The sequence below is a fragment of the Dromiciops gliroides genome, chromosome 3, assembly GCF_019393635.1.
Source record: "Dromiciops gliroides isolate mDroGli1 chromosome 3, mDroGli1.pri, whole genome shotgun sequence".
In the NCBI taxonomy this organism is placed as follows: Eukaryota; Metazoa; Chordata; class Mammalia; order Microbiotheria; family Microbiotheriidae; genus Dromiciops; species Dromiciops gliroides.
In genome coordinates this window covers 12,104,006-12,128,027 of record NC_057863.1, presented here as the reverse complement: position 1 = coordinate 12,128,027, position 24,022 = coordinate 12,104,006, and the positions used below count along the sequence as shown (strand labels likewise).

Below are 24,022 nucleotides of genomic sequence, written 5' to 3'. Positions count from 1 at the left end.
TAATGCCTTCCCTCGGAGATGGCCTCTCATTGACCTCTTGCAATCTTGTCTCCCATTAGAACGTGAGCCTCATGTGTTTTGTGTTTGCCTGGTTTCCCAGTGCTTAGTAGGATGCCTGGCTGATCTTAAGCGCTTAACAAAGGCTTGGGGACTGACTGGACCTTCTGCTTGGCACCCAGATCCATGCCATGAGTGGAATGGGCATCCACCTTAACTTGGAAAAGCTTTGTTTCTGTACTTCAAAGCCCTGTGAGTTTGGTGGTTCTGGTCGGTTGGGAAAGGGATTAGGGGAGTGGGATGGGGCTGGCGGGAGTCACTTGTCAGTCAGATTTACCTGATTGTTGCTCTGTTACAAGGGATGGTGTTGTATTTTGGGAAAAGACTCATTAAAAATAGACACAAAAAGCTCAGAGCCACAGTTCCAGTATTTGCATAAATGCCACATTTATTTCTTAACTGAACAATGCCTTGAGTGTACATAAACAGTTTAAGACCCTATATTCCAACACTCATAGTTTAAGACATCAATAAAACTAGACTCATTACTTGAGTATTGTTGTTATTATACAGTGGTGCCCACAGCAATCACATATATACAAAGCAAGAGAAATGGTCTCCCAGCGCTTGGGGGATGGCATCACAGGAAGAACTCATGTGGACAAACTAATTCATGGAAGCACAGGCAAAAAAAATCCAAAGGAACCACACCTCCCTTCATTTTTACAGTAAAGCCTCAGCCAATGACACCTCCTGAAGAAAGACGGTGACCTTCCCTAGCTTGGCAGTACACAGATTGAGAGAGAGTGCAGGAGTACAAGGTTGACCATTGCTTTCTCTTGGCTTGCTAACAGCCTAGTCTTCAACGTGGCAGTCATTAGGACAGGTCAGGAGGGCCTCTGAGGGCTTCTCAACCCCTTGTTGCAGGACGGGGTAGCCCTGCAGAATTCTCATTTCATCTGTTGTGTAAGCACCTGGGTAATGGTTCTAGCAGTTGGGTCTTTACCAAAAACATCACTACAGGGCGGTGGGCTCTTCCTTCGAAGAGCTTGGCATCAATGAGCTATTGACAGACATCTCATGCAAGGTCCTAGAGACCAGTCAGACAAACAGTGGGAAGACACCAAAGAATGTTTGCTATAGTTCATCTCCCATGGGATCCTATTTGGTCTCAATCTGGTCTAAAGTCATAGCCAATTTGTGTGAAAGAATTTTCTTTTGTGGTCATGGTCATCTCAAGGAAACATTGTTACTCTTTTGCAAAAAATGGTCATTTTTTCCCACAGATCAGGCCTCTCTCATGGCTACATGAGGTTGGGTTAGACTTGCCTTGACCCTCTGTGGTGAGAGGTGCTAGAGAATTAATCATTAATTCTCATTTAAAATCTTTTGTGGTACTGAAGGGTTGTCCTTGCAAATAGATTGCTACTAGATTGTATGCACTGTTAAAACAGTTTAAAATTTGTCTCATGTTTATGATCTGTAAGTTCTTCCTTGTCATTTCTTCAACAAGAGCTAGGCTTTCTTTGCTACTATCTAAAGAAAAAAATCTTCCTGGCAACTTAATTCCTGGACCTTAACAATAATAGTACCAGGATTGTGATTCTGCAGTTGGGGGAAATGTTGTGGGAGACACCAAGGCAGATGAGTTTCAGAATCCTAGTCATTCCTGAGCTGGGATCAGACCATGGAAGGAATTGTCCTACATAGAGGTCTACCTAACTGCTGGATTTCAGATCTTTTGACATTTTGTAAGAAATTCACACCAATCTCACAAGAGTTCATTGCATTTCTTTTCTGGTTCCCCTCATGCTGTCCCCCAACTATCCTCCCCCAAGCAGCAAACACTGTGCTCTGCAGGTTGGCTGGCCTCAGGCACAGGTGTCCTTAACCAACTAGGAGAGAGGAGGAAGGTCATTCCCAGGCTGTGCTCTTCAGGATGGCTGACCTGACAACATGGTCCTTACCAGCTTTCTTGGCTGTCTGTCACCTTCTGCTAATGGAGAATCTTTTCTACTGGGGCTCATCTTTAGTCATTCTTTCCCACCTTTCCTGGTATAGTCTGCAAAACAACAATAGGCACTTGCAGAAGACGTGGGCCAATGTCTGGCCACCCAGCCAGAACATCGTACTAATTTCATCTGGGGGAAATCTTTTAATTAGGTTTGAATGGAGACAGATGCAAACAGCATTTTACAAAAGACCCTTAATTCCAATTCAGAATGAAGAAGTCTCGATTTCCAAAGGAAGCATTGAGCTCCAGGGCTAGCATCATGGCGATATGAAATGTGGCCCGTGCTAGCAAGGGGGTAAATATCCAGCTTTTTGGGTATCTTCTTGAGACTAGGGATTCGTTCACCTTTTTGTATGTGGTAAATTTTCTGTTGCACTGATCAGGTTGTCATGAAATAAATAAAGGTCTTGGTCACAGTTCTCTCAAATTGTCTTTTTAGGGGCTGATGTTTGCTTAAAATTTGGAGTCTTGAAAGGACTTGGATCCTCTTTCCTGTATCTGACAGTCTTTTATGAAAGACATTGGGGGAATGGAATAATTTTTCAAAGGGAAAGTCTTGGAAATAGAGTTTTCCCTTAATCACACTATGCTAGAAGGCCAAGAGGCATCCTGTGTGTTTTTGGAGGTAGAACAAAAATTTTAAAACCCCTTTCTTATAGCTTCATGTAAAAAGACAAAGGACACCTTTAACAATTCTGCTTAGAAGGTGGGCGGTTTAAATGGTTGTTAACTTGTAGATTTGGCCATGGATGGTGACCATAGTAGGACAAAAACAGGGGTGTGGGTGTGGGTGTGGGCATGGGTGAGGAAGACCACAAAGAAGAACCAGAACTAGCCAGATGGGAAATGGGACACTACCCACTTTGACTTGGGGCTTGTGAGACAGAACAAAGTCTCATTGAAATAGAATGATGCCTTGGCCTGCATATTTGTCCTAAGAACAATTATAAAGGAAAGAAAAGGGGCATGGAAGGAATCAACCAAGAAACCATCCACTCTGGAATTTCTGAGTTATCACAATATCTCATTACTGTGAGAAGTGGGGCGGAGCTGGGCATGACTTTGAAATCTTGGCCCTGGGAATGAACAAATATGGCAAAAGGGTGGCTGGAAGGAAAGGCATCCAGAACTTTGAGTGAGCCTGCTGACATTTCTGGAGCTTGGCTTTCTAGGTTTCCATGGGCTGTCTTCTCCCTCTTCCAAAGAAAAATGTATAGTTAGCTCAGTCTGTGAGTCATGCTATACCCCTTGCAACCAAGAGGACAACAAAGAGCAGTGAGAAGCAAGGGGAGCCAGGGTGTGCAGAGGGAGGTGAGCTGTGATCTGGTCGAGTCCTGTGGGTACTCTGCTAAAGGCCAGAGAGATACCTCTCTGGGCAGCTGCTGTTCTAAAAGGTGACTGGGTAGAAGGGTCTAGTTAAAACTCCCTCAATGGGGAGCATACCAAGAGAAGTACCAAACAATAGTCTGAAATCTTAACTTGGTGCATAGGTTTGAAACGTGACCATCTGTCAAGCAGAGCCTGAACTTTAAGGGTGTCACTGATAAGGAAGCTGATTACAAGGGAACTTCTTGTTCGGTCACCATGGCTTGGCTAGCCATGGAATTCTGGGGTTCTTTGGCTAGCCAGACTCTTTGGGCCAGATAAACTAGTTGGGGATTCATAGGAGCAAGGGATTAAAATTCATGTTACCAGGAGCAGAGAACAAAAGGAAACTTCACATATAAAAATAACAATCAATCTCTGGCAAACAAGATGCCCCCCCCACCCCCCACCCTTGCTCATCAACCAGTCATTCTTTCATTGAATTCACACAACCTTCTCGCCAGATGGGAAAAGGATAAAAACCCTGTTCAAAATAGGTAGCAAGATTGAGCCCTGTGCTTCACGACAACAACGCTGAATCCATGGGCTGAGCATCTAGAGAATTTAGGGGGACTCGCTGACTTAGTTTTAAAGGTAGCCATGATTCTGCAAGGGCCCTTGACCCTCTGCCTTGAATGGTAGCATCTGAACCCTGGTACGCTTCCTTGTTTTAGACTATCCAAATGACCTCAGATTGGAATCCTATTGATCAACAAAGAGCAGACACAGAAAGGACGGGCACCGGCTCACTATGATTCCACTATCAGTATTGCTGGGTCCTTCCCCACCATCTTCTTTCTACTGTGTAGTCTCTTTACAAGGGTCTCTAAGGTCCATAAATCTCGAACTGGGGGGAGGTGGAGAATGGTCAAGGGTTGATTCTTCTTGATAACACAGGGCGCAGAGAGTGTAAGCCTGTGTGGCTGCATGAGACTGATTTCTTATTTGAACAGTGGGTAGGGTAGCCTAAAGGTGGCAGCTGGGCCTTTTCTCCACTATTGCCTACTGGGTGCTACTTGTGGAACTGGCTGCCTCATTCTGGGACTCTCTTTCCATATCATCGTTCATCCCCATTTCTCTGCCATTATGGCTTCGTACTTAGAAATGTCAATTCAACAAACATTTATGGAGCACCTACCATGTGCAAGGCACACTGCTATCTAGCCATCTCTCCTGGGGCAGAAATAGTGACGAAGAGTATGGATTCATATTTCCCAGGTGAGGAACAACTGTAATGAAAGGGGTTCCCTTTCCCTCTTCGTGGCCCCCAAACCAGTCATGCAGGGCACGCACATAAACCCACATACAAGGGAAAGGCAAAACCATGGGAAAAAGTGCTGTGTCTCTGAGCAGTGACTCAGGTACGGGAGCATGGGGAAGTTTGTATGCTGATCAGGGGTCTCATGGTGCTGGGCATGTAGGCAGAATGTTCCAGCCTTCTCTGTACTTTGGTTTGGGTTAGGCTCTGGGGAGAGAGAGGAAGGGAAAGATGCTGGAGAGGGTGAACAAGTAAGTGTCCAGTATGTCAACTGGCCTGCTGAGCATGTCCGTTGTTGCCGGCCCCCTAGCCAGCCCCAGTGTCTGCCTACACACCCAGCTCAGCTGGGATTCCTCTGAACTCTATAGGGTCAAGGGTTTTTGAAAAGAGAGTGAAAAGGATGCTCTCTGATGGTTGTTCACTTCCCAGAGCTCTCTCTCCTTAGCCCTGACCTGCCTCAGTGAGGTCCGCTGCCCAACTCAAGTGACCCTCAGGGAAGGCATGAGAAATGAATGCTTCATAAATATAACAGGGCTTATCATGATTGGCGGAGCCAAATTTTAAAACCTTGTCGATTTATGGTATTTTAATAATGAAACCATCCATCTTTTAAAGAACTCTGATAGGCAGCAGAAGCGCCTGACTTGTGGCCTTTGAACATGCCCCGTCTCTTTCTACCAAGAGCTTGCTCAACCTAGGAGTAAAACAATGATAGCTTCTGCTAAGGAGCAGGGTAGGTCGTGGGGACAGTGGGGCCACAAGGAAGAAGTGGAAAATCGTGTGCACAAGACAATGGTCGGGCCAGGCTGCGGCAGCTTAGGGGCTGCCACGAGAAAGGGTTTTCCTGGACAAAGGTGAAAACTGTTGGTGGGCTGGCGGAAGAGCAGGTGATTGGGACTGTCAGTGACAAGACAGAGCCAAGGTTAGGGATGAGGGGGTGGGGAGGGCAGAAGGTTGGGAAGGACCCTCCTACTGGACCCGATGCAGTTGGCAAAGAGACGGCTTAGTGGAGGATGGTTGCATTAGATTCTCATCTGGGCTGTTCTCCTTCTCGACAGTTTGGATCTGTTTCAAAAGCCAAGAAGGAAACGGAGTCAGTCAGTGGATCGTGAAAAGGAAGCAGGAATTAAGGCAGGGATATTTTTATATTGTGGTCAGAGAGCTGGTCTGGGAGTTGGGAAAACCAGTGTCCAAATGCTGCCTCTGATCTCACAGTGGCTGGCTGAGGGACACTGGGCAAAGCAGTTATCCTCTAAGCACCCAAGACCAGAAGGTCCAGGGCAGGTGGCATCTGCATCAGGACAGAGGGTTTCTTCTACAAAAGTTCCCCATCCCAGTGAGATCACAAGTCTGGCTTTATAATATACACATCGATAATGTATACATATACAGATATAGTAGCTGTGTGACCTCTGCCTCAGTTTTCTCATCCATAAAATGGGCATAGTAATAATATCCACCTCCCAGACCTGTTGAATGAGCTTTACAACATGTAAAACTCCTTTAAACTTTAAAGTGCTTTATAAATGCACCTATTATTATATGCGGATCCACAATACATTCATATATACACATGACTTTTGATTTTAGTGGTGATACAGGGAGCCATTGATATACATATACACATAAAGCCTATAGATTTGGGAAATAATTTGAGAATTTCAATACAGTTATACCTCCCTTTACATGATGAATGAATGAATGAAAAAACCTTTAGTTAGGATTATGGATTTAGAGCGTTAAGTAACCTTAGAGGTTAATTCATCTGATCCCTTCATTTTGCAATTGAGGAAACTGAGGCAGGGGTTAAGTGACTTGTCCAGGGTCATACAGCTAATAAGTGTCTGAGGCTGGATTTCAACTCAGGTCTCCCTGAATCCAGGTCCAGCACTCCATCCACTTTACTGTGCCTTTCTTGCCCTCTCATGATTTCTTCCATTCTGTGAATCCTTCTCTCTGCCTCAAAGCACAGTGGTGCATATTCTCAAACGCTTGGCTCAGCTCCCCGAACCCTTTCTTCACTTCTGCACGGGAGACCATCCCAGGAGCGATTGCCATTGACACCTCCTCCAATGGGTGAGTGCCTCCTCAGAACAATCATAGATGGGGAAGACGCCATGCTGTCTTCTGGACCCGCTCCAGCCCCGCTCTCCTACCCACCTTTTCACCCTGCAGAATCTCCCTGCCCGCTTCTGGCTTTCTTTTACACGTTGTCTTCCACCTTGAGAGTGGAAGCACCTTGTAAACAGGGACTGTCTTTTATCCCCAGTCCCTCGGGGGCCATTCCGATGTGATATACAGGGCAAGAGGCTTTCTGGCCAAAGTCTTACTCAGCTTTGCATCAGCCAACCCTTCCCTCTCAGCTGAAGATTGCTGAACTCTTCCAATATTAGTAATGATTGGAACCATTCACTTAGAAAATGCTTGGAGAGGCAACTTGGGATGGAGGTAAAGATCACAGACTGTCCTGGCAGTCAGGAAGACTGGGGTGTATGCCATCTGTGACCATGAGCAAACACTCAGCTCAGTGCCCAGGGCAACTTGTATGTAAGTGACAGAAGGATTGATGGCTGCTCTGTAGTGGTGGAGGGGAGCAGATAGGTGCCTCAGTGGAGAGAGTGCTGGGTGGGGAAGACTCATCTTCCTGAGTTCAAATCCAGTTTCAGCCTCTTACTAGCGTGTGACCCTGAGCAAGTCACTTAATCCTGTTTGCCTCAGTTTCCTCATCTATAAAATGAGCTGGAGAAGGAAATGGCAAAGGGCTCCAGTATCTCTGCTGAGAAAACCTCAGATGGGGTCATGAAGAGTCAGACACAACTGAAAATGACTGAAGAAGTTGTGGAGGGAATTTTCCTACAAGGAGTTTTTCATATTAAAGAATTTGTTAATATTAAAGAATTCTCCTGTTACTGCAATAAACACACACACACACACACACACACACACACACACACACACACCCCTACCGTATGGTTCCAGCCAAGAGAGGGTTGAATGCATACAGCCAGTCATGCATGTCCTTGTCACTGTTTGCCTGCAAAAGGATGCCTCGATGCTCAGTGCAGACAGCAAATGTGTTGGGAGTCTGGAATGGAAGAGAACCAGGGAGAGATTAGGGCAATATCGTCAGGCCGTGTCCTCACAAGGACCCATCCCAAAACAAGGTAAAAAACACAATGGAAAGGCAAACAGGAAATTCAAAGACAGTTTCAAACTCATCATGATGTTGCTATGATGATGATGATGGTTCTAAGGGCTCCTTGCACACAACATCCTCCATAGTGGCAGACTCTGAGGCCCAAGTACATTGCCCAGCTCCAGGCATCAGAAAACAACTGGCTCAAAGCCAAGGGGTTTGTGGTTGACACATTATGTAAAGGTCACAAGTTCTAAGTCTTTTCTGAGTCATGGGCCTCTTTGGTAGGCTGGTGAACCTTAGTGGCCCTTCTAAAAAGAGTGCTTTTAAAGGTGTAAAATAAGATACATAAGATTATAAAGGAGACTGGCTATATTGAAATACTGTTATCTGTCTGTCTATCCATCAATATCTCCATCCATCCATCTATCCATCCATCCACCCACCCATCCATCCATCCATAACTATCTCTCTATCTTGCTATCTATCTATTCATCCATCCATATCTATCTATCCATCCATCCATCTACCTACCTATCTATCTATCTATCTATCTATCTATCTATCTATCTATCTATCTATCTATCTATCTATCTAAAAACCAAGCTCATAGAACCCAGGGATCTAGAGTTGCCCCCCCCCAACTCCCTAATGGCCCCAAACCATCTACTACAGTGCCCTCACCAGCTCTGGCCTATTTCAGAGCACATTTTATACCTGTTATGGATTTCCTGACTCTTGTCCTTTCCCCAGCCCACCAAAAACCCTTATTCCATTGTGTGGTTGGCTCAAGATCATTGCTAAAGATCATCTTACTTAGTGCTAAGGTGCAGAAGTGGGTGAGGAGGAGAATACAGCCTTTTCATACTGAGAATCAGTCAAAGGCAGGGTCACTCCACCCACCCTTGGATCCAATCACTTCTCAACCTTTTTCAGTTGATGGAAAAGGATGCCATGGAGTCTGTGGCAACCATGGAGGTAATGTCTAACCCTGGGCTCACAGAACTACAGAATCTCAGAGCTAAAAGAGACCCCAGAGACCCTGTATATAAAGAGTGTCCCTTCTATGTCATACCTAAGGAAGGGCCATGCAACCTTTGCTCGCTCCTTTCCTCCTGAGGCAGCCTGTTTCTCTCTTGTACAGCCCTGACTATTAGCAAGGTTCTCCTTAATGCAAGTCTGAATTTGCCCCCTTGTATCTTCTACTCATTACTCCTAGTTCTGCTTTCTGAGCCATGCAAAAGATGTCTGTGGCATTGGGGATATGAGTCCTCAGAGGCCATGGCTCCTGCATCATGGATGCTGTATGCGGTGAGGATGCTCTTGGGAATGGGGCGATCCATGAGCATGAAATATTAGGAATGCTCAATTCCTCATGCCACAAATTTTCCGCTTCTTGGCATGCCCGGGCCCAGGGGTGGCGAGCCCTGGGCTCCTCATCAGTGCCTCCAGTATCAGCACTCTTCTTCCCTCATCAGAGACACAACTGAGTAGCTAACAGGGGCAGTGATTTTCCTTGGCTTTGGTGAATCCCCGATTCCCCAACCTCATGCTCTCCTCCAAAGGTGATTCCTGGCTTGTCTTAGGCTGGGTGAGGAGCAGACTCACTTGCAAATGTGGGGAAAGCCAGGAGTGTGATGTGTGGTCAGCTGCTAGTGAACAGTACCCTTACCCTTTCCAGGGGGCTTACTCCCTTGGCCAACAAATGGGGGTGGGCGGGAGAGAGGGGGACTGACTGGGCTGTGGAGCCACTCGAAGTGGGGAAGGAACCACAGGAGGACTTTCTGGAGTGCAAAGATGTCTCCCTGCATATTCTCTTTATTCTTCTCTTCCCAGATCTGCCATACTTTTCCCCACCCTTATGCATTTAAAAATAGGACCCGGACCCATAGGTCAAGAAGATCCTTCACAGAATCATAGGCATTCGGAGTTCTAGGTCAGAAAGGTCCTTCACAGAATCATAGACTTGCAGGGTTGGAAGGACCTCGGTGGGCAGCCAACCCAACTTGTACCTGAAAGGACTCTCCTCTAAGACATGTCCAACAGGTGGTCCTAAGGCCTCCAAAGAGGGGCATCCCAGCACCTCTCCAGGCTATTCCACACCAGAACTGCTCTCATCGTTAGAACCAAGGTATTATGGTAGAAAGGACCTTAGCCAGGAGTCAGGTCAGCTGAACTTTAGCCTCGGCTCTTCCACTAACTGGCAGGGTGGTGCTAGAAAGTCTCCTTCCCTCTCTGACCTCAGAATCATCATCCTTTGGATGGGGCGGGGAGGGGACATCGTTCGAGCTCTCCTGACCAATTCCAACTCTCTCTGCCGAAGAGGCTCTGTGCTCTTTGTTCCCCTCAATCCCTCTCCAGCGCGGCACCCTGCTCCTCCTCCCAGACCAGTTACCTTGAGCATGGCCTGCTGGTCCTCGCTGTACTCCACCTGGGCAGTGGAGAGGTTGAGAATGAACCTCTCGACAGAGTCCTTGTCACTGTTGTACATGTAAGCATAGGGGCGCCTCACCACTACAAAGCGCTTGGCCCAGCCTGTCGTCTTGGGTTCCAGAAAGTGCAGGTAACCCTTCTTGGAGACGATGGGACTGAGGAAAGGGAAAAGAAAAGACTTGATTCCTTGGGGAGCTAAGAAGATGAGGAGATTCCACCCGCCATTCCCCTACCCCCGGGGATGCATTCCCAAGTTTCCCAGGACCTTGACTCTCTCCAGATTCAGGGGCACGGAGCCAGCCATCCCAATGAGAACAGAGTCTATTCCTAGCTCTGCCACTGACTAGTGGTGTGATCTCCACTAGGCCCAGAGCCTGAAAGGACTGAGGCTGGGCCTCAAAGAAAGACATAGAGCCGGGTGAGATGCTTTGAAAGGGCTGAAAATACGACCTGTGTCTGGGGAGCTTCCTCCTGTGCCCAGAGATGCCCCATGGCCATGGAGCCGGTAAGAGCTCAAGAAACCAGGGTTTTATGGGTAGATTTTTTGAAATGTCACTTTTTCCGTAAAGCTCTTCTCAATTTCTCATGTCACCATACTCTGACCCACCCAGGGCACCATCTGACCTTCAGCCATCGTGTCTAGAAGAGTCTGGGGAGGACTCAGCTCTTCAGTTGCCTTGGGGGACCAAGTCCCAACTTGGAAGCTGCTCCCTGGAGTTGTGCCCAACTGTGCATGTGTTTGGGATGGAGCAGGGGCTAGCAGTCCCCTCTGCCCTCACCAGAACAGGCCCATCCCCTCCACTCCTGCCTACCCTGGCCACACCGCAGGTGTGAGGCTCAGCCTTCGTACCTGACCCGGATCTCTTGTATATCAGGCACCAACAAACGCTGGGGCTCTTTCTCTGCTTCTGGCCCACTGGTAGGAGAAGGGGATTTCTTCTGGTCCCCCTCCAGTACTGGTTCCAGCTCAGGGCTGGCTGGTCGGGAGCAGGGTGGGGGGTTCCTGGGAGGGAAAACAACAACCATTTCATTAGCCTCTGGGGTGCAAAGGTAGCATGGTCCAGAGGAAGGTCTGCATGACCCAGAGCCAGGATGGACCCGTGTTCAAATCCTCCCTCTGAAACTTGCCAGTTATATGACCCTGGACAAATCCCTTTGGCTCTATGAACTCAGTGTTCTCATCTATAAGATAGGGAGAAAAATATCTGGCCTGACTTCCACACAGGGGTGTTGTGAGCATCAAAAGAGATCATGGATATTCTGTAAATGTTAAAGCATCCCACAGAGGCTGTGTGGATAGAGCCAGAAAGGCCTGGGTTCCAGTCCCCTCTCTGATTCACACTAGGCAGCTCAGTAGACCAGTGGCCGGAGTGCCAGCTGGGTTTGAATTCTGCCCCAGCTATTCAGTGCCTGGGTGACCCTGGGCAAGTCATTTGACCTAAGTCCCAGTTTTCTCATCTGTAAAATGGGTTGTTGTGAGGACCAAATGAGACAGCATCAGTAAAGTGCTGCAAACCTTAAAGCACTCTGCAGTGCTGCTGTTGCTGCTGTGTGACCCTGGCAAGTGACTTAACCTCTGATGATTAGAAATTGCAGAATATAAAATCAGACCCAGACCACACGATAGCCCCTGTGGGGGTCCTTGCCTGATGCTCCCTCCCTTCTCAAAGGATCCTGTCTATACTTAGCCGGGCAGTGCACCAGTAGATGCAAGCTTCTTGAGAGCAGGCACTATCTCATGTTTGTCTTTGTATGTGAGGACTGCCTAACAGTGCCCAGCACACAGTAGGCACTTCATACTGGCAGATTAACTTGAACCAAATGTAACATAATGAGACAAAGTCATGACTTGGGTATTTGCTTTCTATGTGATCTCAAGTGGTCGCTGAGATGACACTGTGGTAATATGGGAGGCATTCCAAAGAAGGCTTCCCTAGAGTCAAGGGTCCAGAGTTCAAGTCCAGACCTTGCCGCTTCCTACCTACGTGAGCTTGGTCAAGTCCCTCAATTTCTTGGCTTTCTCCTCTTCAAATCTCAGGGATTGGACCCAGTGTGATTCAGTGATGCTACCCTCCAGCTCAGCTGCATCACATATCCGTGACCTGATTCCCAGGGTGCTGGGGTCTCTCTCATCTTGGATGCCCCTCAGGTCTGGGTCACAGAGCATTTGGCTTACCTCAGGTCTGTCGCGTTGTATCGTCCTTCAACCAGGGATGGGCAGGTGGAGGATGGAGTGAGAGTAGCTGCGCTGAGAGGGGACATGGAAGGATCCCGCAGCAAAGTCACTGACATCTCTGACAACTGCAGGGGAGAAGGAAAGAAAGACGTGCTCTTTCCCCAGCCTGGTCAGCACCGGCTGCACTCAAAGCACAAGCCGAGGGACAGAGCTATAACGGAGCCAGTCTCTCTCCTTTGGCCTTCATTCAGCTCAGCGGTTTACAATTTCCAGACCTAAACAAGGTCTAAGCTGCTGACCTTTGCCGACTCCCCTTCAGAACCTGTGTCCTTAGCAGGCAGGTACCAAATGAGCAGGAGAAGGAAATGCCCCCCCCAATATCTCTGCCAAGGAAACCCCAAACAGGGTCACGAAGAGTCGGCCCCGACCGGGACGACTGAACAACAGCAACAACAAACACATTTGTTGAAAACACTGAGTCTGAGGGGTGATTGTTGGAGTTGTGTTTCTCATTTTCCCTTTAAAAACAATCATGGTGCCTCCCCAGCAGAATGGAGAGACCTTCCCAGGCATCTTTTGTTGGCTTTCCTGGCACATAGCCCCCCAGAGCGGCTCCTGTGAGAGTCCTTCCGAAGGGCTTCCCTGCACTGGCAGAGTGCACTGGATTGTTTCCCCATCCAATCCAGGCCCTGACTATGCCTTCATTCACCACTTTGCTTTGCCACAAGAGCCTGGCCTTTGGCATAGCATGAGTATGGGATGGGATGATGCTGCCCGAGCACTTAGATTGGATTGGAAATTGAAGTGAAACCCCAGCCAGTCGCCTTAGGCTCAATTCTTGGCAATTCTCACAGGAGGGGCAAAGAACTACTGTCTCATAGATCCCACATTTCATATTCATCCAGAATGAACACTGATTTCTCAGGCAGACAGAGTCCAAGTCACTAATGATCTCTGTGTGTGTGTGTGTGTGTGTGTGTGGGGGGCAATTGGGGTTAAGTGACTTGCCCAGGGTCACACAGCTAGTAAGTGTCAAGTGTCTGAGGCCAGATTTGAACTCAGGTCCTCCTGAATCCAGATCCGGTGCTCTATCCACTGCGCCACCTAGCTGCCCCTCCCCCATTACTTTTACTTATTGGTAAGTACTTGAGAACTGTGGCAGAACATTTCTATATTCTATAGGGTGTATTTACGACCACCTGTCAACTTCTGACCAACTGCTATCAGCAACAATTACCTTCCTTGGGGATGGTTCCCATAGATAAAGTGGGCAGCTCCTGACTTGATGGCATTTGAGAGGTGCCACAATGCTTTTTCAGGTAAAAATGCCACCTCCATTTGCTCACTGTAGCCCAGAAGTGACATTGGCTTCTGAAAGACCATGTCAGTGAACTCCAGGCACCAGGTTCTACCCAGTCTGGAAGCCTCCAGGAGGGGCTGATGACGGAATGTGTGTGTTTGTTATCCGAGGACGAGCTGGGGTTAGTACAGAAGAAGACTCAGCCCCATCTGATGTTTGGTCACTAGGTGAGGACTCATTATGTGGCCATAGGCACTCACGGGACCATCTTCTGGGTGTGGAAGGAGTGGGCTCTCAACTAGTGGAGGGAGGGACACCAGCGATGAAGCCGCAGTTAATTTTACTTATTGGAGTATTTACTAAGGTGATAAATAGGTGTGTGTTCTTCTGAATGTCAGTTTTATATGTACTCTTACTGAAAGTTTATCATTCTATTCTTGAGGAGAGTCAGAGAAAAACTTTATGTGTCAAAAGTGTCTGGTAAAGTTATAATAACTGTTCTTTGAGGAATGAAGCCTCGGGCAAGTCACCTCATCTCTAGACTTCAGTTCTTTCACTTGTAAAATGGCGGGGGGGGGGGTGGGGGGTTGGACTATCTAGTCTCTCAGTCCCTCTCAGGTGTAAATCTATGATGCTGGGGAAGAGCTGGCTTCCTGGCCTTCCTTGGGGTGTAGAAGAGGAGCTAACCCGTTCATTGTCTCCCTGGGATGGTTCTTTCTTATAACTTACTTCTCATTCCCAAGCCTGATGAAATGCAAGCACTTCTAACCACATATAGACAGTCTGCTGAGACACTTGGTCCTTCCCTTTGGTTCTATGATGCTAAATGACCCAGAAACTAGTTCAAATTCTCCCAATAAGAGCAATTTTCATTTATAAACAGCATGGAGGCCGGCTGGCGTCCCTCCTGATGCAGAAGGCCGTTAGCCGGGATGCACTGAGATGCACTGAGGGTCTCCCTATGATACGACAGTTCTTTGCTGTTCTCAGGGGTTGGCGGGGCCCTCAGAGCAGGGGGCTCCCCACCCTACCCCTACCCCTACCTTGCTCTCGCTGGCGCTGACGCAAACGTGGTTGTGAGTGTACTCTCTGTTGAAGGTGTGCGTGAGGAGACGGAGGCACTGGAAAGGAAGGAAGGAAGGAAAAGAAGGTTCCATAAATGACCAGTCCTTCTCAGAGCAGATGCTAGTCCAAGATGGGAAGGAGATATATGGTGCATGCAGGTGGAGAACACAGATCACTGGACAGGGAACTTGGTTCTGACATGAGAGGAGGCCTTACACAACAGGACTCCTCAGGTCCCTTGTGTCACTGGCTGTTGAAATCCCCAGTGGTGAAGATTTACTTGGCCAATTTCCCTGCCAGAAATCTGCTTTCTCTACCCCACCCCAAATATGTGCTGGAATAGATAATTGAGTGGCTCTTCCAGGGTCTTTCTGACTTTCTCAGTCCTCAAATCCCCTAAACTGAGGCTAATTGGATGGAGATTGAGATGGGATGGGAGTCTGGATACCACATCACAAGGGGCTGTTTCTGGTGTTTACCCTCAAGGCGAGGAGATCTAGGGGGCAGCTTAGCTGTCTTCCAGTGCCTGAAGGGCTGCCAGAGACAGCAGGGACTAGAGAATACCAGGGGACGGAGTTAGCACAGGAGACCCAGGCCCTGCCCCCTCCTGGGCCCTGGTGTTCCCTCCATACAGTGGAGTGGTTCGGCTAGGTGCTCCATCTCTAAGGCCCCATTCAGCTCTCAACTTTGTGACCCTTCGAAAGAGTGTTTAGGTCAAATTGGGTTTTAGAGCAGCCAAAGCGCCAGCTGGATCGAAAAGGAGAAATAGTTAAGGGGGAAAGCTTTGCTCCTGGGCAGGGATCCAGTGAAGAGACTGGAAAACCTGCCCTTGTCTGGCTGGAGGGAAAGAAGCATGAGATGGGCCCTCTCCTGCCCCTTTTCTGTGTGACCGTACCATGCAGGGAGGTCCTGCCCAGTTACAGGCTAGACAAGGTGTCTTCTAAGGGCCTGCCCAGCTCTTAAGAGTCAGTGTTTCAATTTCCAACAGGAAGGAAGTACAAATGGTGACCTTCCTATTCCTCAACTTCACTGTTAGTACCCCTCTCTCTCTTCAGTCCAATGGTTGCAAGGGAATTCAGAGGGGGTCCTCTCTGGGCATGATTAGGGGCCTTTGCCTCTGGCACTTTGGAGAGTAAAGTGAAGGTTGGGAAGCAGCTTGGAGCCTGGGAGTCCCCCGAAGAAGGGGTGATCATACCTTGGCTGCCAGCTCCTTCTGCCGCTCACTGGGAATATCTAGGGTTGTAGCGCGACTCTCAGAGGTGCCGCCATCTGAGAGTGGAGAGGAGACACAGGAAGTGCTATGGGACTCCGAATCTTCACTGGAGCAGGGGGACAAGGTATCCAGGCCTGATCTCTGAGTCGTCTCCAGCTTTTCACGTAGGAGGAGATAATGTCTTGTTTTTTCAACCTAAAAAAAGAGAGTATTTTCCAAGTTGTCAAATAGAAAACCCTTCTCTTTCCAAACTGCCTCCAGTACACTTCCCTGGGAATTGACGCCATGTTCTGGGGCTGGGAGGTGGATGGTAACCATCACGCCCATTTCAAAGCTGGACAAACTGAGGCACATCAAGTTTAAGTCCCAGGCCACATGGTCCATGGAGGAGTGGGGAGTAAGACAGAGATTTCCTTACTGAAAGAACAAGCTGGGCATCCCAGGTGACCATAGCTCTCTCTCTTACACTTGCATAATCCCGTCATTGGTGTAATGATGGCACAATGGGAATTAACTTTTTGTGCTTTCTATTGGTTATTTATTTTGTGACCGTTGCCTGTCGCCGGAGAACACAGGAGTCAGGGGGCTGTGCTGGGGGAGTCTCTGGAATCACCTCCTCCCTCTCAGGCTTTCCGCTTCCATCCCAAGGCTGCTCCACAGGGAGGCTGCCCTGGGTTAGCGGAAAGTGAACCACCTGAGGTCCAGAGAGCTCTTGCTGCAGATCTCACCTTGGACCCCAGGGCCATCTTCTAAAGGGAGGCACTTCCTTATCACCCCTGCTGCTAGTGACTCCCCCTCCAAGGCGGCTTTGCCTCCACTTAGTGGGTATCTTTTATATGTCCAGCAAGGACCACATTGCCTCCTGGGATAGAATGGGAACTCCTTGGGGGTAGTGCCAGTGCTCTGCGGCTCCTGGAACACAGCAGATGCTCCATAAATGCTTATCCCTTGATTGTGTAATTTTGGGCAGACTTGATCAACAGTCATTTCTTTGTCATTAATATCCCTGAGCCTTAGTTCCCTCATCTATAAATTGGGGGTTTTAATATCTGTAGCACTTGTAGAGGTAGCTGGGGTGGCACACCACCTAAAGCACAGCGTTGGAGTCAGGAAGACCTGAGTTCAAATTCAGCCTTAAACACTTTGACCTCTGCATGCCTCAGTTTCCTCATCAGAAAAATGGGGATAATAATAGCTACCTCTCAGGGTTGTTTGAGGATCAAATGAGCAAAAACTGTGAAGCGCTTTGTGAACCATAAAGTGCCATATAAATGTGAGTAATTTATCATCACCACCACCATCATCGTCGTCACCTCCCTGGGCTGTTGTGAATCCCAGATGTGATCCTGCATGTAAAGTGCTTTCCAAACCTTAAAGTGCTTCAGAAGCCACATTATCATTTATTGGACATTTGCTCCTGACTGGGGTGGGGGGCATAATATAGATACAGGATTGGCCTTGGCTTTAGATAGGCCTGGGCTGACATCCTGCCTGAGTACATACTGACTGTGGGACCTTGTGCAAGTAGCTAAAGCCTAGGTGGCACAAACCCACGGCCCATCTGCTTTACTGAAGGGAGTTGGCACACCAGAAGTTCCCTATGTTTAGGGAATCACAAGTGTCTCCACTCCCCCACTCCACCCCCCAAAATGAAAAGGGGATGGGGTGGCTGTAAGGTGGCTTCTCACCTCTTGAAGTAGACTCAGCTTCTCAAGCTCCCACTGATGGTCCAGGATGAGGCTGTCGCTGCGGGGCCTCCAACCAGCCAAGTTCTCCTCCCCACGGACATAGGCAACAGATGTGTCCAGGACACGCCGGCGTCTTCTCTGCATTCCTGGAATGAAAGGAACACCCACATTTCAAGGCTACTGCTCTCTCCATAGACGCGGCCATCATGTAGACTACGAAAGGTGGCAGCATGTTTGCTCAGCCATTCACCAAATGGTTATCTGGGAGTCACATGTCTGAGGGCAGAGATGGGGAAAGGACGGATGTTTTCTGAGGAAACAGGCTCCTCTCCCCTGACCTCTGCTGGAGAATAAGTCCCTCTCATAGCCTCTCCCTGGCCCACCTGAGGGACCCTCCCAACACAGAGTGCACAACTGGAGAGCAAACATCACCAGTGTTGGCCTGTCTGGAGTGAATCTGATGCCATGGGCACAGGCCAGGGAGTGGCCACACTCAGGTGGGTTGGGAAGATCAGGAGGTTGGCCATTGGGCTAGTGGAAGAACTGGTCTCCAGGGAGATCTCATTACCTCCAGTCCTTCCTTGTGCTTATCAAAGGGTCAGACTGAAGGTCGGGCCTGTCCCTCCATGACCTCACAGCAGCATCGCATCAGGCTTGGCCACAGTGAATGAGGGCCGGCGGGGCATGGGCCTCTCAGAGTCTTAGCTTGGGCTCCTTTCATGAGGATACCAGCGGCCAGATTCACCCCCCCCCCCCCCCCCCCCCCCCCCCCCCCCCCCGAGAATCAAGTGAGTCCTGAGGGTGGGGCCTTTCTCGGCTCTGGCTTCCTTCCACTCCCAAGGGGGAGCCTGGGGAGCCAGAGCCCACGAGGGGGAACAGCACAGGTATCTCACCTGGGCTTCCAGCATCGGCCACACGGCACAGGCTAAGCTCATACACTCCTGTCACCCGGTTGCTGTAAAGGAATAGGTAACAACCTTGAGCCTACTGAAGCACCTTCCGTGGCTCCCTATTGTCCCCAGGATAAAACAGAAGGTGCTCCGCGTGGCACTTCAGACCTCTCACCCTCCGGCTCCAGCCTCTGTTTCCCTATGTCCTGGCCAGCCTGGCCCAGCCCACTATTCCCCAAGCACCACACTTTATCTCCAGGCTCTTCCCCAAGCCTGGAATACACTCCCAGCTTCCATGGAGATCGGCGTGTCTGTGCCTGTCTGCGCATGTGTTCTAGCCTCCCCTCCTCCGTAGAGTGTAAGCTTCTGGAGGACAAGGACGGCTGTTCATCTTGCCCTTGCATCCCACCCTAGCACCTGGCTCGGTGCCTGGCCCATGTGCAATTAAGGTAGAGGGCTTGTGATTGAACAGTGTGGAGATTCCTGCCACGGATGTGGAGCAAACCATATTGGAGACTTGAGAAGCCTGCAAGGGGAGGGGAACCGCGAGACCCAGAGGGGCAGATGTTGCTGCAGGAGAAGGGAATCAGAAGATTCTGGGGCCCGGCCGCTGAAAAGAGATGGGTGGAGCAGCCATGACGAGAGCCAGCCTGGCTTCTGCAAGCACAGGCCACACCAGGAAGGCTTTGTTCCCTTTGGGGGGCGGGGCGACTCCACTGGCAGATGCTGTGCATGGAGAACACCCAGGCTTTAGCAAAGATTCTGAGGATGTGTCTCAACTACTTGTCATGGAGAAGATGGAGAGATAGAGATTAGGGAATAAGCCAGTTAGATTCAGTGGCTGAATGGCCAGACACAGGAGGAATGGGACGTGAGTCGTGCCCTCGGGATGTGTCCTTGGCCCCATGCCATTTAACTTTTCCATAAATGACTTGGTTAAAGGCAGGGGCGGTGCACTCATGCTCGTCTCATTTGCAGATCTAGCAGAACTGGGAGGGAGTGGGGGAGCACCAGCACACTGGAGAACAGTCAGGGCCCAACAGTATCCTGGCAGGCCGGAGCATTGGGCTGAATCCAACCAGGGGAAATTTAATAGGAATTAATATGAAGTCTGGCACATGAGTACCAAAAAAATCAACTTCTCTGACAAAAGATGGGAGAAGTGTAGGTAGAGATATGGTTGTTCTGAGAAAGATCTGAGGGTTTCAGTAGACTGCAAGCTACATATGTCAGCCAGGTGATGTGGCAGCCAGAAAAGCCAAGAGGCTAATGCCCTCCTTCAGGTTACCGGCATTTTCGGTGTATATCTTGTGCGCTCCCGGGTATCTTCACGTTGCCTCCCTGATTCGAATGGGAGATCTTTGCAGGCAAGTGCCATATTCTTACTTTTTTATATCTGCAGCACGTAGCTTAGGGCTTGGCACATAGTGAATGCTAAATAAACAAATGCTTGTTGACTGACTGACCAATGTTCTCTTGGCTGACATTTGAAACCGCTCATTCGATGGACCTGCCCATGGCACAGCATCTATGGTCGTCATGAATCATAGATGTGGAGAGTGAAGGAACCTTGGAGACCATAGGTCTAGGCCTTTCATTTTACAGAAGGGGAGACTGAGGCCCAGAGAAGGCTGTATGACTTGTCCAAGGTCACACAGCTGGAAAGTGTTTGGGGCAGAATTTGAAGCCAGGTCTCCCTGACTCCAGGCCTATCCTCTACTCCACCAGACTTTCTCTTGGTCTTCTTTTAGAGGGTCTCCATTTGTCACATGTATAGGGAAGCATCTGTTCCCCAGTGAGCCTTTGACTGTTAGTAAATGACTCTCAGAGGCTCGTGGAAGGGGCCTTGGGTATAATTCCATTCTGGTCACTCCCTCTCTCTGCTGGGGCTCCTGACCTTAGCACACTAACCATTCCCTTGGCACACACAATCACAGCCCTAACTCGTACCCCTCCAACCCTGGGGGCCTGAGCCATTGATCACAGAGCTACAATTTCTCTCTCCAGAGTAGAACAGAATGTTCCCAATGCAAACGGCACAAAACAACATGAAGACCCTCTGGGGGGAGGAGTGGGAGGGGCGGATGGGCAGGGAACAGCAGGAATAGCTCCATCCAGAAGCTTTCCCTTTTGACAAATTCTTCTTATGACGTCAGTACTAAACTTGGTTGTGTCTGTGCTGCCCAGGGACTCTGAGGGCCGTGTAAGTGCCCTGATCTCCCCACCCTAGTTATACCTCTATCAGTGGCCTTTGCCAGCCTCGTCTCCACCAATGCTCAGTCATGCAGTGTGTGTGTAACAGAGCCAGGGATGAAGAAGCCAGTCCCCCATTTCTATCCCACTACAACCAGAAAGCCTCCCAAGGGAGGCCCTTGGGAGGTCCTACTGGATGGTGGGCACTGATGGATGTAATTTCTTATTGAGTCTTTTCCACCTTCCCAAGGGGACACCCAAGGAGCAGATTCTACCTCTCAGAGGCTCGCAGGCTCCCGCTGCCAAAAAGATTGCGGATGGAACGAGATGCGGGGAGTTTAGCATCCCGGGAGTAGAACACCATACAGAAGTCTTTGGTGATCACAGCAGGTTGGGTGCAATTCTCCATCTGAAACACAGGAGGGAAACTCAGAGAAAGGAGTAGGCAGAGGAGAAGAGAACCCCCTGAAGCCTTCCCAGTAGCTGATAACTGCCAGTCACCACAGACTGGACAATGTCAGAGTGTCAGATTATGGGTCTCTAACCCAGGGTTCCCAAGACAAGTCCCCTTTACACTCTATTGTGCTAAATCTTAGATGATTTTCTTTCTACATGTTGTAGGATCTAGAATGTGATTTCACCTTTAGCTAGGAGTCATGTGATATGAATATGAAAACTTAACCTCTTCCTTGCCAAGGCTGACTGGCATTGCTACATCTGCATTCACAAATCCCCATGACTCATTAACTCATCCCCTTGCTCTGCTGGGCTAGCTTTGCCCGGCACATACAGAGAAGGTGCTGGGCTTGGAGCCACTGGTTGGGGGTTTCAGATCTTGGTTCTTATTTCCACTTCCTGACATTTGCTGAAGTTCCCTGGGATCTACCCCTTTTGGGAGGTTGGGAGATCAGAACTAAGCAACCCCAGAATTCCCCTCCCAAGCATTTGGGTCCCAGGGCTGCATCCTCTGGGCTACTGGTGGACTTTGGTGGGCCAGCTCTGAGAAAAGGTGAAGTTTCTTGCCTCGATATAAGCAGAGAGTGTCATGTAGATCTTCTCACGGTAAGGGGTGACCCGATTCAGCAGGAGGGAGTTGTGCATTGAGCTGTCCCAAGCTGCTTCAAACTGGTAGAAGGTCCTGAAAAGAAGCAAAGATGAGTAAAAACCCAGGCATAGCCAGAGGCAGGGCCAAACATGCACACAAACATGAGGACACACATGTGTGACTGCAGATATGGCTGCCCCAGAGTGCCGAGGCAACGAAGCCTTCTAGGAGGAGGGAAGGCTGGGCTCCCACATAGCCCCACGCCAGGAGGCTTGGGCATGGGACAAAAGGTGAACAAAAAGGAGCCCGAGTCAGGGGAATGTCTGAGGACCTGGTGCCTTGGACAAGCGAGATGGGGAGGTAAGAGACGAGTCAAAGAGGGGCAGAAGGAAGACATCAGGTGAGACAGCAAGGAAGCCCAACCCTCTCACTTTATTACAGTGGAGCAAACAGGACTGGGAAGGGGAACCCCCAGGCAGCTATGGCAGAGCTGGAGTCTGGACACCAAATCCAGTACTGGCTCCCGTGCATCATAATGAATCTGCCAAAAATGGGACAGTAGGGAAAGGAGGAGGAGAGATGGAGAACCCAAGATGTAAGAGAGAGACAGAAAGACAGAGAGAGAGACAGAGAGACAGAGAGAGAGACAGAGAAGAGAAAGAGAGACAGACAGAGAAGAGAGAGACAGACAGAGAGACAGAGACAGAGAAGAGAGAGACAGACAGACAGAGAAACAGAGACAGAGACAGAGAGAGAGACAGAGAAGAGAAAGAGAGACAGACAGACAGAGAAGAGAGAGACGGAGAGAGACGGAGAGAGAGACAGAGAGACAGAGAAGAGAGACAGAGAGACAGAGAGACAGACAGAGAGACAGAGAGACAGAGAAGAGAGAGACAGAGAGACAGAGACAGACAGAGAGACAGAGAAGAGAAAGAGAGACAGAGAGAGACAGAGAGACAGAGAAGAGAAAGAGAGACAGACAGACAGAGAGACAGACAGAGAGAGACAGAGAGACAGAAGAGAGACAGAGAGACAGAGAGAGACAGAGACAGAGAGAGAGACAGAGAGAGAAGAGACAGACAGAGAGAGAGACGGAGAGAGAGAGAGACAGAAAGACAGAGAAGGGACAGACAGAGAGAGAGACAGAGAAGAGAGAGAGACAGAGAGACAGAGAAGAGACAGACAGAGAGAGACAGAGAGAGAGAGAGACAGAGAGAGAAGAGACAGACAGAGAGAGAGATGGAGAGAGAGACAGAAGAGAGAGACAGAGAAAGAGACAGAGAGACAGAGAGAGAAAGAGACAGAGAGACAGAGACAGAGAAGAGACAGAGAGACAGACAGAGAAGAGAGAGACACAGACAGACAGAGACAGACAGACAGAGAGACAGACAGAGAAGAGAGAGACAGACAGAGAGACAGACAGACAGAGAAGAGAGAGACAGAGAGAGAGACAGAGAAGAGAGAGAGACAGACAGAGACACAGACAGACAGAGAGAGGAGGAGACAGAGAGAAAGACAGGGGCAGAGTGACAGAGACAGATAAAAAGTGACAGAGTAATAGAGGTTCAGAGACAGAGATAGAGATAGTGACAGAGATAAAGATATATAGACAGAGAGATAAAGAGTGACACAGAGAAAGAGACCAAGAGTAATAGAGAGAGGTTGAGAAAGAGAGGCAAAGAGAGATAGAGACAGTGACAGACAGAGACAGAGACTGAGAGTGATGGAGAAAGGCCGAGAGACCGAGAGACAGATCAGGAAGGTGAGAAAGGCGCTACCCCAGAGGGCATGGGGATGGTGGCGGCCGTGCCCTCTGACGGAAAACCAAAGGCCTCTGCAGCAGCACACTCCGGGGCACCAGCTCTACAGTCACACATGAAGCATTCAGTACACAACTGTCTTCCTTGCACGAGCTCTTCGAGCAGTGTGAGGATGTTCAGATGGAAACCAGCAGGGAGACCCTGCTCCCCCCAGATCTCTTGGCCTTCTTTCTGGCTCCCCTTTCAGGGGCCATTCCATCCCCGGGAAGGTCAGGCTCTGTCTTGTGAGATGTGGGAAAAAATGGCTTCAACAAGGAAGATGCCCAGGTGTTGAATTCCCAACATCCAGGAGAAAGGCTTCATTTGCAATGAGGGTGGAGCGGGGGCAATGGAAAAAGGCACTGGGTTTGAGCATCAAAGGGCCTGGGTTCAAATCCAGTTCTACCTATGAGTGCTGTAATATTGGAGAGGTCCTGTCCCTTCTCTGAA

At 49.2% G+C, this 24,022-nt stretch overlaps 1 protein-coding gene across 17 annotated transcripts in view; it reads right to left on the bottom strand.

Moving 5' to 3' along the window:
- Positions 1-424: 424 nt before the first annotated feature.
- KIF1A (kinesin family member 1A) overlaps positions 425-24,022 on the bottom strand; it is a 186,739-nt gene continuing 163,141 nt past the window's right edge. For all 17 annotated transcript variants that reach the window (XM_043994534.1, XM_043994535.1, XM_043994537.1 and 14 more), the window contains 11 exons: positions 21,752-21,866; positions 21,004-21,137; positions 18,539-18,600; positions 17,646-17,791; positions 15,940-16,152; positions 14,723-14,800; positions 12,380-12,504; positions 11,054-11,206; positions 10,166-10,358; positions 7,601-7,719; positions 425-5,699 (listed from right to left, as the gene is read on the bottom strand). In XM_043994534.1, coding sequence (XP_043850469.1) covers positions 5,657-5,699; positions 7,601-7,719; positions 10,166-10,358; positions 11,054-11,206; positions 12,380-12,504; positions 14,723-14,800; positions 15,940-16,152; positions 17,646-17,791; positions 18,539-18,600; positions 21,004-21,137; positions 21,752-21,866 — 1,381 coding nt within the window. In that variant the 3' untranslated portion in view covers positions 425-5,656. The remainder of the gene's footprint in view (positions 5,700-7,600; positions 7,720-10,165; positions 10,359-11,053; positions 11,207-12,379; positions 12,505-14,722; positions 14,801-15,939; positions 16,153-17,645; positions 17,792-18,538; positions 18,601-21,003; positions 21,138-21,751; positions 21,867-24,022) is intronic.